Here is an 18367-nt window from a genome sequence, read left to right as displayed (position 1 = left end):
CGATAAGGACTGTAAATAGGGCAGTGGATTAGAGTACAAGGGGGTAGTTAAATAAGTCACTTTTGAGAACATAGCGCTTGGGTTGAGACATGGTTGATGAGCAGTCAGCTATGGGAAGATGGGATGATAAACTTTCAGGCAAATATCCCAAAAACAGACTGACTGCAGTTCAGAACACAAAGGAAAAATGGTGGGAAATGAGGTTGGCGAGGTAGGCAGGGGCTAGATTTTAGAGTGTTTTATAGGTCAATCAAAAGATGCTTCCTCCTTGGAAGAAAAGCAATGACAAACATAGACAGCATATTAAAAAGCAGAGACATCACTTTGCAAACAAAGGTCCAGATAGTAAAAGCTATGGTTTTTCCAGTAGTCATGTATGGATGTGAGAGTTGGACCATAAAGAAGGTTGAGTGTGGAAGAATTGATGCTTTAAAATTGTGGTACTGGGGCAGACTCTTGAGAGTCCCCTGGATTGCAAGAAGATCAGACCAGTCAATACCAAAGAAAATCAACCCTGAATATTCATTGGAAGGACTGATGCTGAAGCTGAAGCTCCAAGACATTGGCCACCTGATGCAAACAGTTGACTCACTGGAAATGACCTTGATGCTGGGAAAGATTGAGGGCAGGGAGAAAAGGGGGCAACAGAGGGTGAGATGGTTGTATGGCATCACTGACTGAATGGACATGAGTTTGAGTAAACTCTGGAGATAGCTAAGGACAGGGAAGCCTGGCATGCTGCAGTCTATGGGTTGCAAAGAGTAGAATATAGCAACTGAATGACAACAAATAGGTCTTGAATAAAGTGCTTAGATTTTGTTCAAATAATATAGGAATTCACTGGTTGATTTTAACTGAGAGACTAACCTAGATAACATATTAAAAAGCAGAGACATTACTTAGCCAACAGAGATCGTCTAGTCAAGGCTATGGTTTTTCCAGTGATCATGTATGGATGTGAGAGTTGGACTGTGAAGAAAGCTGAGTGCTGACGAATTGATGCTTTTGAACTGTGGTGTTGGAGAAAACTCTTGAGAGTTCCTTGGACTGCAAGGAGATCCAACCAGTCCCTCCTAAAAGAGATCAGTCCTGGGTGTTCATTGGAAGGACTGATGCTGAAGCTGAAACTCTAATACTTTGACCACCTCATGCGAAGAGTTGACTCATTGGAAAAGACCCTGATGGTGGGAAGGATTGGGGGCAGGAGGAGAAGGGGACGACAGAGGATGAGATGGCTGACTGACTGACTGTTAGAAGGTAAGAGTGGGTTAGGTAAAGCTGTCAGAGGTCCTATGAGAGATGATTGTGAGTGACTTCTAGCTTGTGGGCTTGAGCAGTTGGTGAATCATGGCGCATACAGGGACTGGAAAGATCATCTAGTAATGAAACATCATCTAGTAAGGCCTTTGTTTTATACTTAAGGAAAATAGAGCCTAGATGTTTTAAATTATATGCCTAGTATCACATGTCTGTTTGCCTCTCTCTGTTCTTTATGGAATACCATCTCCCAGTAAAATATATTACTAATATAATAAGATTAAAATTCCGTGGCAACTAACCACCTCCTTGCCTGCCTCCTGAGAAATCTGTGTGCAGGTTAAGAAGAACAGTTAGAATCGGACATGGAAAAACAGACTGGTTCCAGATTGGAAAAGGAGTATGTTAAGGCTGTATATTGTCACCCTGCTTGTTTAACTTATATGCAGAGTGCATCATGTGAAATGCCAGGCTGGATGAAGCACAAGCTGGAATCAAGATTGCCGGGAGGAATATCAACCTCAGATATGCAGATGACACCACCTTTATGGCAGAAAGCAAAGAAGAACTAAAGAGCCTCTTAATGAAAGTGAAAGAGGAGAGTGAAAAAGTTGGCTTAAAACTCAACATTGAAAAAACTAAGATCATGGCATCTAGTCCCATCACTTCATGGCAAATAGATGGGGAAACAATGGAAACAGTGAGAGACTATTTTCTTGGTTCCAAAATCACTGCAGATGGTGATTGCAGCCATGAAATTAAATGACACTTGCTCCTTGGAAGAAAAACTATGACCAACCTAGAGAGCATATTACAAAGCAGAGACATTACTTTGCCAACAAAGGTCTGTCTAGTCAAGGCTATGGTGTTTCGAGTAGTCAAGTATGGATGTGAGAGTTGGACCATAAAGAAAGCTGAGTGCCGAAGACTTGATGCTTTTGTACTGTGGTGTTGGAGAAGACTCTTGAGAGTTCCTTGGACTGCAAGGAGATCAAACCAGTCAATCCTAAAGGAAATCAGTCCTGACTATTAATTGGAAGGACCGATATTGAAGTTGAAGCTACAATACTTTGGCCACCTGATGCAAAGTACTGACTCCTTAGAAAAGATCCTGCCTGGTGCTGGGAAAGATTGAAGGAGGAGAAGGGGAAGACAGAGGATGAGATGGCTGAATGGCATCACCGACTTGATGGACATGAGTTTGAGCAAGCTCCAGGAGTTGGTGATGGACAGGAAAGCTTGGAATGCTACAGTCCATGGGGTTGCAAAGAGTCAGATATGACTGAGTGTCTGAACTGAACTGACGCATGTTACTTAACAAGTGAAGAGAACTATTAATAACATCATTGAAGAGGAATAGGCAAAGATACAGATGCTGTGCATATGGATACTTGTTTATCACCCTAATTATTTCTTTTTTTTAAAAAAGATTGAATTATATTTGATGCGTAATATTTTGGGCTCCCCTGGTGGCTCAGTAAATAATCCATCTGCAATGTGGGACACCTGGGTTTGATCCCTGGGTTGGGAAGATCCCCTGGAGGAGGACATGGCAATTCCCAGTATTCTTGCCTGGAGAATCCCCATGAACAGAGGAGCCTTGGGGGCTGTAGAGAGTCAGATACAACTGAAGGACTTTTACTCACTCAAAATGCATTAGGTATGCATCAAATGATTCAGTATTTGAATCTTTTTCCAGATTCTTTTACACTCTAAGTTATTACAAGTCATTGAATATAGCTCTCTGTGCTATATAGTAGGTCTTTGTTGTTTATCTGTTTTGTATATGGTAGTGAGTACCTGTTAATACCAAAGTCTTAATTTATCCCTCCCCACTCTTTCCCTTTGATAGCTGTAGGTTTGTTTTCTATGTCTGTGGGTCTGCTTCTGTTTTGTAAATAAGTTCATTTGTATCTTTTTAAAGATTTCACATATAAGTGATATCATATGATATTTGTCTTTCTCTGACTTTTTTTGCTTAGACTGATAATCTCTAGGTCCACCTGTGTTGCTGCAAATGGCATTATTTCATCCTTTTTATGGCTGAATACTAGTCCATTGTACATATATACTACATCTTCTTTATGCACTTATTTGTTGATAGACATTTAGGTTGCTTCCATGTCTTGGCTACTGTAAGTAGTTCTGCAATGAACATTGGGGTGCACGTATCTTTTAGAATTAAAGTTTTTTTCTGAATATATGCCCAGGAGTGGGATTGCTAGATCATGTGGCAACTCAATTTTCAGTTTTTTTAAAAGGAACTTCCATAGTGTTTTTCATACTGGCTGCACCAATTTACATTTTCACCAGCAGTGTAGGAGGGTCCCCTTATATCCAAACCTTCTCTAGCCATAATTTCTTTATTTAAAACCCTAAGGACTTGATTAGCATATACTTGAATAGTGATTACTACCCCTACGAACTTTCCAAATAAGTTCAAGTACAACACTATACTTTAGAAAAAGACGTGAAAGATGCTTCTCTTATTGTACCTCAGCAATACTTGGGGACGTTGATTTTTACTCAGAAGACAATAAAACTCAGATGGTTTTTTAAGTAGTAGCAGTGAGTTAATATCAATCACTTACTTATTAAAGCAGTGCGCTGCAGTAACAAGCCAAGTATTGCTAATCAAGGTGGCCCCACACTGATGTATGTTCTTATATTGAAGCGAAGCTTGCCAAGGCCAGGCAGCCTTGCCCGCGATCTCTCCGGACATTATTCTGTTGCTTACTAATGGAACAGCTCGTTTCCCACAACCTGAAAGAGATGCGATCATTAATTGATAAAAAATGCCTCCATAACTCTTGATACAGAGAAATTAGTAGAGTGCTGCCATGCAATGCTTGCATCTGTCATCATATAAACATGTACAATGTTAATATCCACCTTCTGTATTTCCTCCTCCTTGATGTTTTGCTCACTCCCTCTCTTTATAGAATGGATATACATTGCCCACCGAAGCTATGTAAGTCTGAGAAGTATTGACACACCACAAAGTGTGTGTCTTGAGGACTTGCAGTGTCAATTATCCAGATGTTCTGGGAGCTCCTGCTAAGATTATTGTTTCCTAGCTTTAGGTGATCCCACCATGTTATTTTGACATAAAAGTCCTCAACAGAAGAACTGATCAGAGAAGTAATTGCCAATTCCTTGGAACTCCTTCTCTCATACATTTTTCTGAATGACTAGTTCCTAAAGGGGCATGGTTAATGCATCATGACCAGTCTCTTACTCTTTAGGGTGGAGGATTCTATGTTTCCACATAAATATCACATTCACTATAAGTGGGGATAAGTAAGTACTCTATTGTGTGCGTCAGATCAGAGATTAGTTTGCTGCTTAGGATTCCCGCTTAAGAATGAAGCCTGTTTAATAATAAATAATAATAAAATAATAAAGCATGCTGCTAATAAAGAAAATATGGAAGATTCAATATTTATTCCAAAAAATTAGGTATCAAAGAGGAAATTCACTTTACTCGTGCTGATGACACTGCTACTGTGGCCAGTTGTTGAGAAATCCCTGTCGCTGCCATCTCTAGTTTAAACTACTGTTTTTCTCAGCTGGAGGACTGCACCAGCTTCCCTGATCATCTCCTTGCCTCCAGTGCTGCTCCTCCAATCCATTCTCCACCCTGAAACCTGGGTGGCCTTTCTGATGTGTCTAAAACCCGTTAGTGACTTTTCACTGACCTCCAGATAAAGTTGAAGTGTGTTAGCGTGATTCTGGTCCTTGATGACTTAATCACACCCCTTTCTCGTGTCCTCAACGCCCAATCCTATATCACAGCCACACCGGCATTTTTCATTTACAGGAAGTGATCGTCTGCTTGCTTTTCCAAAGACATTTTCACATAATATTCCCCCTGCCCAGGACATTCATCCCACTTGTCACTTGATTTGTGGCCCTTCTTTTCTCCTGTCTCAAGGGTCACTTTCAGACCCCACAAGACCAAGTCAGGTTAGCTGACTCTGTGGATTGACTTTCACTGCACTATCTCTGCCATAGCATTTATCATGCTCTTTTAACATTTCCTGGTTGATTCATGTCTTACTCTAAATTCAAACCTCTAATTTTAAAGGAGGAATCATGTCTTAGTGACACTTTCTGGCACTTGGTAGATTTTAAAAGGATATTTATTGAAAGAATGAGTGAAAATGTATAGTATGTTTGCAAGAGAGATGAAAATGAATGAACCCCTTTGCTCGAAGTCATCACCACTTTTAAAAAATTCTTTCAAAATTTAGGTCACAATGATATGAAGCAAATGATGATATGAAGTGAGTGAGTGGAGCTGCTATCAACAATGAAGAAGAGTATGGTCAGTATATTGTATAGACAATCACAAGTAAAGGGGTCTATCTCTTTCCCATTTCTCACTTTCTCATAATTTTACTTCTCAGTAGAAAGCATAATTAGTAGCATTTAAAAATTATCAAGGTAAGTCCATTTATTCCAAATCAGAAATATAAAATTTCTTCAAATTGCTCCTAGATTTCCACCATGTAAAATATTTTTGATAAAGATGACAAAATGGTTGATTTTAGAGTTAGAAAAAAAGTATTTTCATTTTTTACACAATTGTTATTCTCTCCAAAAGAAAATGTGGAACATGAGTGGGAAATTATGAGTTAATATTTGAAGATATTATCCTTTCTGAGATGGAAATGGAACTTGTGTTTATAAGCTAACTAGACTTACATGCTTGGACAGTTAGCTTCCCTGTTGATGAGCTCATTGCTGAAAAACAAGATAGAACAAAGAATGATAATTTGATATTCTCCTAGTTGGTCTCAGTGACCAGAAATTATCAGAGAGTACTCATCATAAATGGAATCCAGAAATTTGAGCTTATGGATGAGTCAGGAAAACAGCTGATATAACAGGATATATGTGTGGTTTTTGTAGAGATTTATCGGCAAACTCTAGGCTTCCCTGGCGGCTCAGATGGTAAAGAATTCTGCTGCACTGCGGGAGATCTGGGTTCAGTCCTTGGGTTGGGAAGATCCCCTGGAGGAGGGCATGGCAACCCACTCCAGTATTCTTGTCTGGAGAATCCCATGGACAGAGGAGCCTGGTGGGCTACAGTCCATGGGGTCGCAAAGAGTCAAACATGACTGAGTGACTAAGCACTGCACATACAGGCAATAAGCAGTGAGTGATTAAGGCTCAAATATGTATAATCAAAACCCACAAATCGTTTGTAGTAATATGGAACAGTGGCTTTCCAATGGCTTAGGAGAAATCTTTGAATTTAACTTAAGGATATAGAGAAAGTAGGGAAAGAGGGAGCAACTAATGGAGTCTTTAGGTTCAAACTCAGCCTCAACAACAACAAGTCTGCTTTTATCTCTTCTGTTTAAGATTTCACTTAAGCCTTTCTTTGGTGCAAGGGTTTAAGGATGAAAGAAAAAAAAAAACTTTGAAAACTACCACATAAACTATAGTTAAAATACTTCTAAAACACAGTTCTTAAATTATCAAAATGTCCCCCTCCCAAAGAATGAATGAACTACTATATATTGTTATCAAACACCTGCTGGATACTGGTAGAGGCGAATTATTGGACAGAATCTAAGATAAAATTCTGTCATTTCCAGCAAAGTTGGTAACCTGATAAAGGAAATATGAACATTTAAAATTAAATTGATGAATGGTTGCATGAAAAGTGGGATGGTTTTCAAAACAAAAGGGTTTAATAGGTAGAATGAGGATGGATGGTTTTACTTGTGTAAAACCATGTGTCTCAGACCCATATTCTCCACATTTAACTTCCCATTATGCACAACGAGAATGTTTCTTTCCACTTATCTTCTATAAATTTCACTTGGGAAACTAATGATGATGAACTACACAAAGTGGAAGCTTTTGAGAATATCCAATAAACTCATAAAAGGCATGCCTAAGTCATTATATGGTGAAGAATCAGTTGTTCAGTACAGATTCTCAGTCTTTATTTATAGAAGAAACTCAATTTTTGGTCAAATGTAGTTTTAAGGTAGTAAATTTCTTGTTTTATTTTTTTAAAACTATAGGCATACTTTGGAGATATTATGGGTTCAGTTTGAGGCCACTGCAATAGGCAAATATCACAATAAGAAAAGTCAAAATTTTTTTGGTTTCCCAGTGCATTTAAAAGTTTATGTTTATACCATTCTTTAGTCCATTAAGTGTGCATGATGTTTTAAAAAAACAATATACATACCTTAATTAAAAAGTACTTTACTGCTAAAGCATGCTAACTATCATCTGACAACACAGGATTGCCACAAACCTTCAATTTGTAAAAAAAAAAAAAAAACCACAACATATGTGAAGTGCAATAAAGTGAAGTGAAATAAAATGAGGTTATTTGAATATGCCCCATGTTAATAATGCATTGCAATGATATAAATTTAGAATTCTTCAATTAGAGCTTCTTCTGCTTAGCTTGAGCAAGATGCAACTCAGCCCTTTCCAGGAATGAGACCACGGTACGTGTAGTATTGGGAGTTTCATTGGATTTTTGAGGAAAGAATTTTAGACAGAATGGTTATACCTGGAGGTAAACTGCCCATATACAGGTGACTGACTATTGCAAATTACCAATTTTGGCAAAATGATTTTACTTTCTATGTTTCCCACATCAACAGCCCATGGGTGAGGAGCTGCTCTTCCACAGCCATGGCATTTGCAATTCAAGGGAGTCAATATTAATTTTGTTCTGACATCCCATCACAGGAAGGCGCACACCACACAGCTAGTTATCAAACCAAAACAGAGATACTTGCCAGATTATGGATAAATCTGGGGCTGCGAGGTTATTTCTAGACTTTGTCTAGAATTTTTGCAATTTTCCATTCATTTGAAATCCCCCAAATTAAGTATTGCTGGAGAGCAGTTTTTTTTTGTCTACGAGGATTGCCTTGAGGATTCGAATCAGTTTTCTACCGAGTGAGCCTTTCCTAAGTGCTAGTACACGCTGCTCTTTTCATATTTGGAAATTTGGAAACCTCCAGGCTTCTAGTTTTTCTATCACCAATTATTTGCATTAATATTTTCAGGTTTCCAAAGTATATGCACAATTTTCTAACTTTCTAATAGCCTATATGTTCAATATTATATTTTTTGTTTTCTTGTATATATTCTTGATATTTCTGTGACTTCAGGAAGAACAAATGTTATCATTGCAAGATTATAGATGAGAAAGTGGAGGAAAAGGCATGGTAGCCCTTTGGTGGACTTTGTAAATACAAGTCCTTTACAGAACTTGGGTAGTCCTGTAGTGACTCAGTGGAGTTAGAATCAGGTAACTCTCAAATCAGGTTCTTTATCAGCACGTCCTGCCTTTTAATCTACTATAGACATTAACACAGACTACAGGTCACAGACTGAACCTATAGGAAATAAAAAGCCCAGACACCTGATGACCACCTCATGCTTCATTTCTGGTTTCAGATAGCTCAGGCTATTAAGTTCCTTGCAAATTAACTGGTTATTTAAAATTAGGTAGAATACATCTTGTAACTTATCAGAACTTCCAGTATTTCACAACCTCATTCATTTGTTTCTCCATAAAGGAAAAAACAAAGAAGGTGGATTAAGCCCTTGAGAGGTTCTTCCCTCCTGGGTTGGGAGAGGTCCCCAGGTTCATTTCCTGATTAACTGACTCTTTGTCTCATCAGCAAACCCCTGCCCATCCCTTTCCCACAGATTTTATTTCCTGGTCAGCTTTCCTCCCAAAGAGTCAGCCAGACCCTTGAAAGGGCAGGGCTTTCTGTTTCATGTCTGATATGAATCACACTTATTCTGATTCTCTTCTGTGACTCTTAAGTCTGGTGTCCACTGGAATGTGAAGGGGAAATCTGTACATGTCTTTCAGGAATAGATGCTTGTGGAAGCAGCTTAATGAACAGGGATAAACAGGTTTTCAGGTTTCACTAGTGGCTTACACAGTAAAGAATTCATCTGTGATGCTGGAGACTTGGGTTCGATCCCTGGGTTGGGAAGATCCCTTGGAGAAGGAAACAGCAACCCACTCCAGTATACTGGCCTGGAGAATTCCATGGACAGAGGAGCATGGCAGACTACAGTCCACAGGGTCGAAAAGAGTCGGACATGACGGAGTGATTTTCACTTTCACTTTCAAACAGGTTTCTGTCTGTCTGGACTCCTGAGAGTTTTTGGTATGCTAATATAAGGGGTGAATTTCTAAGAGGTGAATATTGTAGATTGCATTTCTAAAAAGTGTTTGACCGAAGAACACTCTCCCCCCCGCCCCCCCCCCCCCCCCCATAAAGCCTCTCAAGAAATTAGCAATCTGTCAATAGACTTTAATCTCTGCTCTTTTAAATTACTGGAGTCCTTAACTAAATCTTTGCCCTTTTTAGTTACCAGACTCCTTTCACTATAGATAGAAGGTCTAAAGCCCCTCTTTTACATCTCTAAAGATGAATTTGCCTAATTCATAAGAATAAAGAAGTTAAATGCTCCATGTAAAGGGCATAGAGAAGGACCTTGATAAAAGCTACTTCTTTTAAAGAAGCAATGATGATATAATGGTTCCTATGATTTTTAGTTTCATGATTTTTTAATTCCTTACTTGTAAGATGGTTTTAGTGGCTTCAAAGTTAGTTTACCGTTTTCCCAAATGCCCACAGGAAAAAGGTTAACACAAACTTCACAGTTTCACTATTCACAGAAACTATTCCTATTTCTAAAGGGCAGCAACTGGGTTTATGTTTCTGAAACAGAAAAACAGCCATTGCTTAACACTTGGTGTTTTCACTTGCTTAGTCATGGAGGCAGTGGCTGGGTCAGATGAACTCTGTTAGTGGTAAAGGTTTGCTTTTATTTCAGGATGAGTGCCAGTCAATTACTATAGGAAAAGCCACTTGACTAATTTCAGATATGCTTTCATCAGAGAATAATAAAACCTTTAACAGTCACTTTTTTAACTTGAATATTTTTTTCATCTGAATTCTAGCTATTATTTGGAATGGAAATAATAGTAAATAAATTTATGATTAGACATAAAAAGGACTTAATAGAGAACTTCACATTACGTAGAAAGGTACCTACTTACCATTAACTTCAACTGATGAGGTGTTTATTGGCAAGACTCTGGTGTTCCTTATCTTCTCATCTAAGATGCTGCGGATTTTCCTACTTCTCACTGCACTTGGCTCAGCAGAGGGGAACTGAAACACCATAATGATATCTACTGTCGTCCCATCTTCCTCTGGACTATGATACAGAATAGAAATGTGCTTGTTCAAAGAATACATCCAGTATTATCTTACACTCTTTTTTTGTAATTTATTCCCTTGAATTATGCCTCAATTGAAAGTGTCAACAGTTGATTATCTCATATTGCTACTCATTTATGTCACTCTGACTCAAGATTGTTTCATATATTCCCTCTTCATGTTCTCTTTTTGCTTTAAGTGAATTTTCCCATTAATTTGAAGGCTTGTTATAGTATTTGTATAAGACTCAGACTCTAAAATGTTATCAGCAAAATCATAAACCCTGAAGATTGGAAAAAACTTCAGTGGTATCTTTGACCTGTCACTCATGTGATACCTTCATCAGCTCTACAGCCTCCATGATAAGTGGTCATCTCACCCCAGCAAGTAATTAAAATGATGAGAAATTTACTTCCCTAAAGAGGCTATTTGTCTTTGGTCAGCTTTGGTTTTAAGAGAGTTCTTCACTTGGAGTTGAACATAGCTCCCTAAAGCTTCCACTCCATAGGCTTATGTCTACCAGTTCAGACATGCATAAAACATCAATTCTCTCTTCCATGTATAATATTTGAAGACAGTGATATTCTCGGTATCTCAGTATTCTCCAAATTAAGCATATCCAATTCCTTAAACTTTTTTCATATAAACACGTATAAGCCCCTTCACTTGAGGGGCTGAATTTTCATATATGCTTAAAGTATGAAAATCAAACAGTAAAGGTCTTCTACAAAATGGAAACCTATATGTTGATCTGCCACATCTCTTATTTTTACACTTCAAAAGATCGAAGCTATAATAAGCATGAGAACCCTATTTTCTTGAATCCCTTGACTTTAAAAAAGAGGAAATGGTATCAATTTGAAGGGATTTTATATACTGTGGTTCATTTAGGCTATGGAATGTGAAGATATAAATAGTCAGAATTTTATGTCAAATTGGCAAATATTTCCTCTTCTTAAATCAGAGGGAAAACATTGTTTACCAGGTGGAATGCACCCACACAAAAACTTACAAAATGATAATGACTATACATTCAAAGGAGTGCATAAGGCTATGATAATTTTGCTAGGATGTTAGGGCAAGTCAGAATTTGAAAATGGAGGGCATGAAATCTAGACAGTTTCAGCAAAAACACGCTTTTTCTCTCCTAGATGTATTATAAAATGTATCAAATTTATATCATAAAATCCTTCTGGAGGTACCTAGTTACTTGGTAAAGATGTAAGAAACTTGGAGTCATTCTACCAATAGGACATTAGACTATTGGTAAGAAAACTGATTATTATTTCCTTCAAATATATCCATCTGAATATTCTCATTTTTTTAAAGAAGATGAGTCACACAGGCCCATAGGTTTGTATCTGCTACATACATGTTCTGCTATGAACTTTCCAAATAAGACAACTGAAACCTCTGAGCAATTTCTCAGCCTATATAAGTCTCCTCCTCCACCACCACAAATGGAAATTTATTTCAACATTTATTTCAAGTTTATTTATTTGTGTTTGGGCATGCCTCCTGTCACTAGGGGTTCAATACAGGAAAGACTTGTGATCCCATTTTGTAGTCAACTTTGGCTCCTTAATATTTTTGAAATGACATATATATTGAAAGAATACAATTTGGTGCATGCAGTGACATGCTGCTGGGTTTTCTCAAGGCCCTGGTTTCTGTCAGTCCCAGGCCTTACCATCACTTGATGGGATTTGATTCCTGTTACGTCACCTGGGGAATTTCGAACATTTCACTTAATCTCCTAGAGTCTCAGTTTTTGCATTTATAAAATGGTGGCCACCTCTATATCTTGAGACTGTTGTTGCAATCATATTAATAAGAAATCCTGGCCAAAAGCCAGTCTCGTAGAGGCAACAGTGTATAAAGGTGCCTGTGTCCTGTGCTTTTGGTCACTCTAGCCCATGAAGTCACCTTTGCCCAAGCATACATACGTCAGTTTCACTACTTGGTTCTTGATATAATGCTTGTTCAAGGCCGAATCTATAAATGTCTCATCCACCTGTTATTACAATAAAAAGAAACTATGTGTTAATAAGATATTTTATAATAAGAACACACCACTAATTAAATGTTAAAGCAATATAAAAATGTTTAGCATGAGTAATATCATTATTTAAACCAGTGGTTCTTAAATCTAACAATGCAACAGAATCATTTGCAGCAAAAAAAAAAAGACTTAAAGATGCTAGTGTCTCTGCCAGAGTTTTGGTTATAAATGACCCCGAGGAAACTTAGGCATTTGTAGTTGTAAAAATCCCCCGGGTGACTCTAATATGCTGATGCAGGTATTTGGGGTAGACATTATGTTCCTAAAACTCCATAGAAAGTGAAGCAGAACGATGTAGAGCAGAGATGGGATCTAGCGGGAGTCTTTGAGAGGTGGTGGAGAGAACCCTGGCTTAGTACTAGGTTTGCAGCCAACCTATTGTGCTACTCATGAACTGGGTGACTGTGGAAAAGTTACTGAGTCAATTTGAGCCTCAGTATCCTAACATCTAAAATAAAGATATTGATATGCTACTCATAGGATTGTAAAGATTAAACACATACAAAATGCTGGGTATATTTTGGTAGTAGCCTGTCAGTGGATCAGGTTAGCCCCCATCCTGGCATTGCAGGTCTCAGATTTCTTTGCAGGTCTTTGGCTGCAGGGAAGAAATATTAGAGATTTAGGAAAGAGCCAACGATTTTTTAATTGTTGTTGACTGTGAGCCCTAGTAGTGTGGGCAAGGGAGGAAGAAAGGGCAAGGTGGTCTTGCAGGTTTAGGTCAAAGTTGTGTTATTCAGTTTATATCAACGGGGAAGTAGAAGGAAAGCTACTGTTTTGGGTTTATTTGAGCAGAATTTTAATCACCTGCTGAAGCATCATATTAGAACTGGACATGGAACAACTGACTGGTTCAAAATTGGGAAGGAAGACGTTAAGGCTGAATATTGTCACCCTACTTATCTAACTTATATGCAGAGTACATTATGCAAAATGCCAGGCTAGATGAATCAAAAGCTGGAATCAAGATTGTTGGGAGAAATATCAGCAACCTTAGATATGCAGGTGACACCACTCTAATGGCAGAAAATGAAGAGGAACTAAAGAGTCTCTTGATGAGAGTGAAAGATCCTTTAAAACTCAACATTCCAAAAACTAAGATCATTGCATCCAGTTCCATCACTTTCATGGCAAATAGAAGGGAAAAAAGTAGAAGCAGTGACAGATTTTATTTTCTTGGGCTCCAAAATCACTGCAGACTGTGACTGCAACCATGAAATTAAAAGATGTTTGCTCCTTGGAAGATAAGCCATGACAAACGCAGATAGCATATTAAAAAGCAGCGACATCACTTTGCTGACAAAGGTCCATACAGTGAAACCTATGGTTTTTCTAGTAGTCATGAACAGATATGAGAGTTGGTTCATACGAAGGTTGAGCACCAAAGAATTGATGCTTTTGAATGATGGTGCTGCAGGAGACTTTTGAGAGTCCCTTGGACTGCAGAGATCAAACCAGACAATCCTAAAGGAAGTCAACCTTGAATATTCATTGGAAGGACTAACGATGAAGCTGAAACTCCAATACTTTGGCTACATGATATGAAGCACCGAGTTATTGGAAAAGACCCTCATGCTGGGATAGATTGAAGGCAAAAGAAAGGGGCGACAGAGGATGAGGTGGTTAGATCTATCGCTGACTCACGGACAAATTTCAGCAAACTCTGGGAGTTGGTGGAGGACAGAGGAGCCTGGCGAGCTACAGTGCATAGAGTTGCAAACAATAGGGCGCTACTTAGCAACTGAACAACAATGATGCTGTGACTTATCACATGGAGATTTTGGTTTCCAGTATCCCCTAGTGACCAGTGTCATCTGAATCCAGGCACTGCTTTTCATATTTGATTGATGAGCTGACTGTGAAAAAACTATTTCCCAAATCCTTAAGGAGGAGACAGGAAAAGTTGAACTCTTAATGAAAATAAAAAGAAGACGGTTTCAGGGATCAAGGAACAGGTTACGACTTCGCACTATCAGGCATTCGTAAAAAGTTTAATTAGGAAACAAAATATACATGATCTCCCTTACACCTTATAATAACTATGAAATAAGAATAGTTTTGATTCTTATTTCATTTGAAGACAGAACTGATACTTGGAGACATTGTATGAATTTCCCTAGCATCATGTGGATTAATAAATGGGACTTAAATGTAGGTTTCGGTCTGGTCTTTACTGTCATCTCTTATCAATCACACAACCTCCTTGTTATATATAATGTACATTTTACTTCAATTTCTATCAAAGAACATATGACAATAAGTTATAGCATAAACAGTTGATTGACTTAAAGTGTAAACTTGTAAAGCTATATTTGGTAATATATTTTTTACACTTTCCATCCAAGGCAGTATTTAGAAAACAGAGAAATTGCTTGTATCCAGAATATATACTTATTTGACCTTAGATAAGAAAAGTTTAAATGGACTGAAGAAATGTGGGGTTCATATGTTAGAAATGAAATTGTTTGGTAAGATATGTTTTTGTAAGAGCAATATTATTTTAATCATTTCTCTTGTGGTACTCAGAGCCAGTCCTGTTACTCAACATCTGGGGGAAATACAAAAGAATACAAATACAAAAGAAAAGAAAAGGCTAACCAAAATAAAAGGGGAGAAAAGTGACCAATATTAAAAGGAATAAAAGTTAATTTCTTTAGGCATTTAAAGAAGTCTGGTTTGTAGTTATCCTCTGAAATTCTACCCACAGTAAATCCCTTGGCTCTTTGTGACTTGTTGGTAAAAGTATTGGATTAAGTTTTTGACTCCAGATGACATCATTTGCCTGGCAAAGCGCCCGCTGAGAAGAATATACAGCCCCAGCATCCATTCCTTCTATGAGTAGTTCAGGTGTCTGAGAAGGCAAGTGATAAAAGAATAACACAGGAAGAATCTAGGTAGAAGTAACTTTTGTAATCACAGAAATATAGACGTTTCTTCTCTACAGTTCAAATTACAGGACCTGTCCCTGTAGTCTCACTGGTTGGATCTGGGGTGAAGTCCAGAATCTTAAGCGATCCATATAGCCTGGTCTAGTGAGAAGTCCAAAATCTTAAGGTGATCCATGTAGCCAGGAAAACAGTTTGAGAAATACTGGGGCACAGAGACTGGCTAAGAAGTTCCTATGCCAAAGGAATTTAAACAGGGGAAATCAGAGAAAACATGAATGTAAACTTCTTTGCTGAATAGAGTTTATATATGAACCTGCTTTCTAGAGACCCCCTAAAGATGTTTCCCTGGCAGATTAAGGCCTCTTTCATCAAATAATCTGCCTTCACTTTGGCAATCTAATTCTGAATTCTCAGAAGTTTCAAAGGACACTTTTTTCTTAAAGCTGTGTGCCAGTTTGTTATGAATTTATTATTTGCATAACTTAATAGATTCAGTGATTTATAAATCTATCTTGCTCCCTTTTGGGGACATTTGCAGAGTTTTGTAATTGGAGTTAGTCTTCTAACATTGAACAGAAGACCCTCTTTCAGGGTATTACCTCTTTATGTTTTGATGATTTTGAAATACTGGAAGTTGAACTGAGAATTAAGAGGGCAATTGAAGGTTAGTTGTGTGTTTAATGAAAGAGTTAGGGAGAGGCTTTCAGCTCAAACAGACACACCCAGCCATTGAACTCTCATTCCCAAACTAACTCTGTTCACACATGTAGCCTATCTTTCATTTTAGATGCTTTCACCATCTGCTACTGAACCCCCCCTGCCACCCATCGGCACCACCATCATCTTTCATGCCTGGGAGCACTGTTCTCAGGCATGGCTCTTGTTTCCCTGCATACTTGCCTTTTTCAGACTATTCCTTTGGTCTGTGGCTCCCTCTCTCATCCTGCTAGCTCTGCTTTTCTGAATCTTCTTCAAGGTCTATTTCAGGTAAGACCTACCTTGGGTTAATTCCTTAAACCTCAGAGTAATCTTGCTTTTTCCTCCCTTAATTGTTCTTATCCCTATTATGTCTTTTACTCCTTAATATAGTTGCTTATGCAAATACATTATCTCCTTGGAAGGTGAAAGTCGCTCAAGAGTGTCCAGCTCTTTTGACCTCAAGGACTATATGGTCCACGGAATTCTCTAGGCCAGAATATTGGAGTGGGTAGCCTTTCCCATCTCCAGGAGATCTTCCCAATCCAGGGATCGAACCCACGTCTCCTGCTTGCAGGCAAATTCTTTACCAGCTGAGTCACAAGGGAAGCCCTCTACTAAACTGGAAACCCTCTGTGGATAGGGACAATCAGTCTTTTCATAGTCTACAATATGTAGGAGTGCAGCATGGCTTTTTGAATGAATTAATAAAAGAAAGTGAGATTTTATTAGAAAGCCTTGCGTTTACCTTGCATTTGGATCACACCTGATGGCTCAGTGGTAAAGAATCTGCCTGCAAAGCAGGTGAATCTGTAGATGCGGGTTCAATCCCTGGGTTGGAAACATCCTCTGAAGAAGAAAATGGCAACCCGCTTCAGTATTCTTGCCTGGAAAATTCCATGGACAGAGGAGCCTGGTGGGCTACAGCTCATGGGGGTCACAAAAGAGTCGGACATGACTTAGCAACTAAATAACAGTATCGCTTGCATTTGTTTACCGGGAAGCTTTTATTAGTATTTTTAACGAGATTTAGCCAGATCGAGATCAATACTCCTAGAGAAAAAATAAAACTTCCCATGAATATTTGAGGAGAATTTTTTCTCCTAGTTAACTTTTTCAGTAACTTGATTCCTGACGTGTACAAGCAATGTGTAAGGATTACCCCTCTCCAAAGCAGTCTATATTCTTTGCCCTTTAAAAATAAGGATGATAATCTTGATAGTCCTTATTGAAACCCTTTAAGGTTGCTAAGCTATCTATATAAAATCCAGACTTTTTCAAAATCCAAGATTTAAGAAACTGAATAATTATCCTAAGCCTGTATGGAACATGGCAACTTGAGCACTGGTGGTGCTCACAGTATTTTAGAGACTTATTGGTCTCTTGATCTCTTTAGCCCCCAAGGAACTAGGAAAAGAACAAACTAATCCCAAGGATAGCAGAAGGAAAAAAGTAACAAAAATCAGGACAGAAATCAATAAAATAAAGATCATAAAAACAATAGAAAAGATCAGCAAAACTAAGCTGTGTTTTTGTTTTTGTTTTTTTTTGTGGACACAACATAGATCAGTTTTATTCATTGCATGTTAATGAAGGATTTTCCGAGAGAGTACATGTTTTTAGTAGAAGTGCACTCTGACAAGACATCCAACCAGCACTGAATAATTAATGACCTATGCAGCATCTCAGACTTCCCTGGTGGCTCAAATGGTAAAGTGTCTGCCTACAATGCAGGAGACCTGGGTTCAGTCCCTGGGTCAGGGAAGATCTTCTGGAGAAGGAAATGGCAACCCACTCCAGTATTCTTGCCTGAAAAATCCCATGGACGGAAGAGCCTGGTAGGCTATAGTCCATGGGGTCACAAACGAGTCGGAAACGAGAGGCAGCATCTCACAGGAAACCTAAAAGTTTTAATTTAAAATAAAACACTATCCTTAGAAACCATTTTTTCTTCCTAAAGGTATTGCCTTAGTTGGAGAGGTTGATGCTCACTCAACTTCGGAACCGAGGGTTTCTTTCTTTCTTTTTTTTTTAAAAAAATTTATTTATTTTAGTTGGAGGCTAATTACTTTACAATATTGTAGTGGTTTTTGCCATACAGATATGAATCAGCCATGGGTTTACATGTGTTCCCCATCCTGAACCCCCCTCCCACCTCCTTCCCCATCCCATCCCTCTGGGTCATCCCAGTGCACCAGCCCTGAGCACTTGTCTCATGCATCGAACCTGGA

The 18367-nt window shown here is 38.4% G+C and overlaps 1 protein-coding gene across 1 annotated transcript in view; it reads right to left on the bottom strand.

Moving 5' to 3' along the window:
* Positions 1-18367, bottom strand: part of TMPRSS11A (transmembrane serine protease 11A) — a 41999-nt gene that overhangs the window by 6939 nt on the left and 16693 nt on the right. Inside the window, exons 3-5 of the mRNA XM_065914611.1 lie at positions 12437-12504; positions 10328-10488; positions 3849-4020 (exon numbers count right to left, since the gene is read on the bottom strand). Coding sequence (XP_065770683.1) covers positions 3849-4020; positions 10328-10488; positions 12437-12504 — 401 coding nt within the window. The remainder of the gene's footprint in view (positions 1-3848; positions 4021-10327; positions 10489-12436; positions 12505-18367) is intronic.

The sequence above is a fragment of the Muntiacus reevesi genome, chromosome 22 (genome assembly GCF_963930625.1).
Source record: "Muntiacus reevesi chromosome 22, mMunRee1.1, whole genome shotgun sequence".
Lineage (NCBI taxonomy): Eukaryota > Metazoa > Chordata > Mammalia > Artiodactyla > Cervidae > Muntiacus > Muntiacus reevesi.
This window is presented reverse-complemented; position numbering and strand designations above follow the sequence as displayed.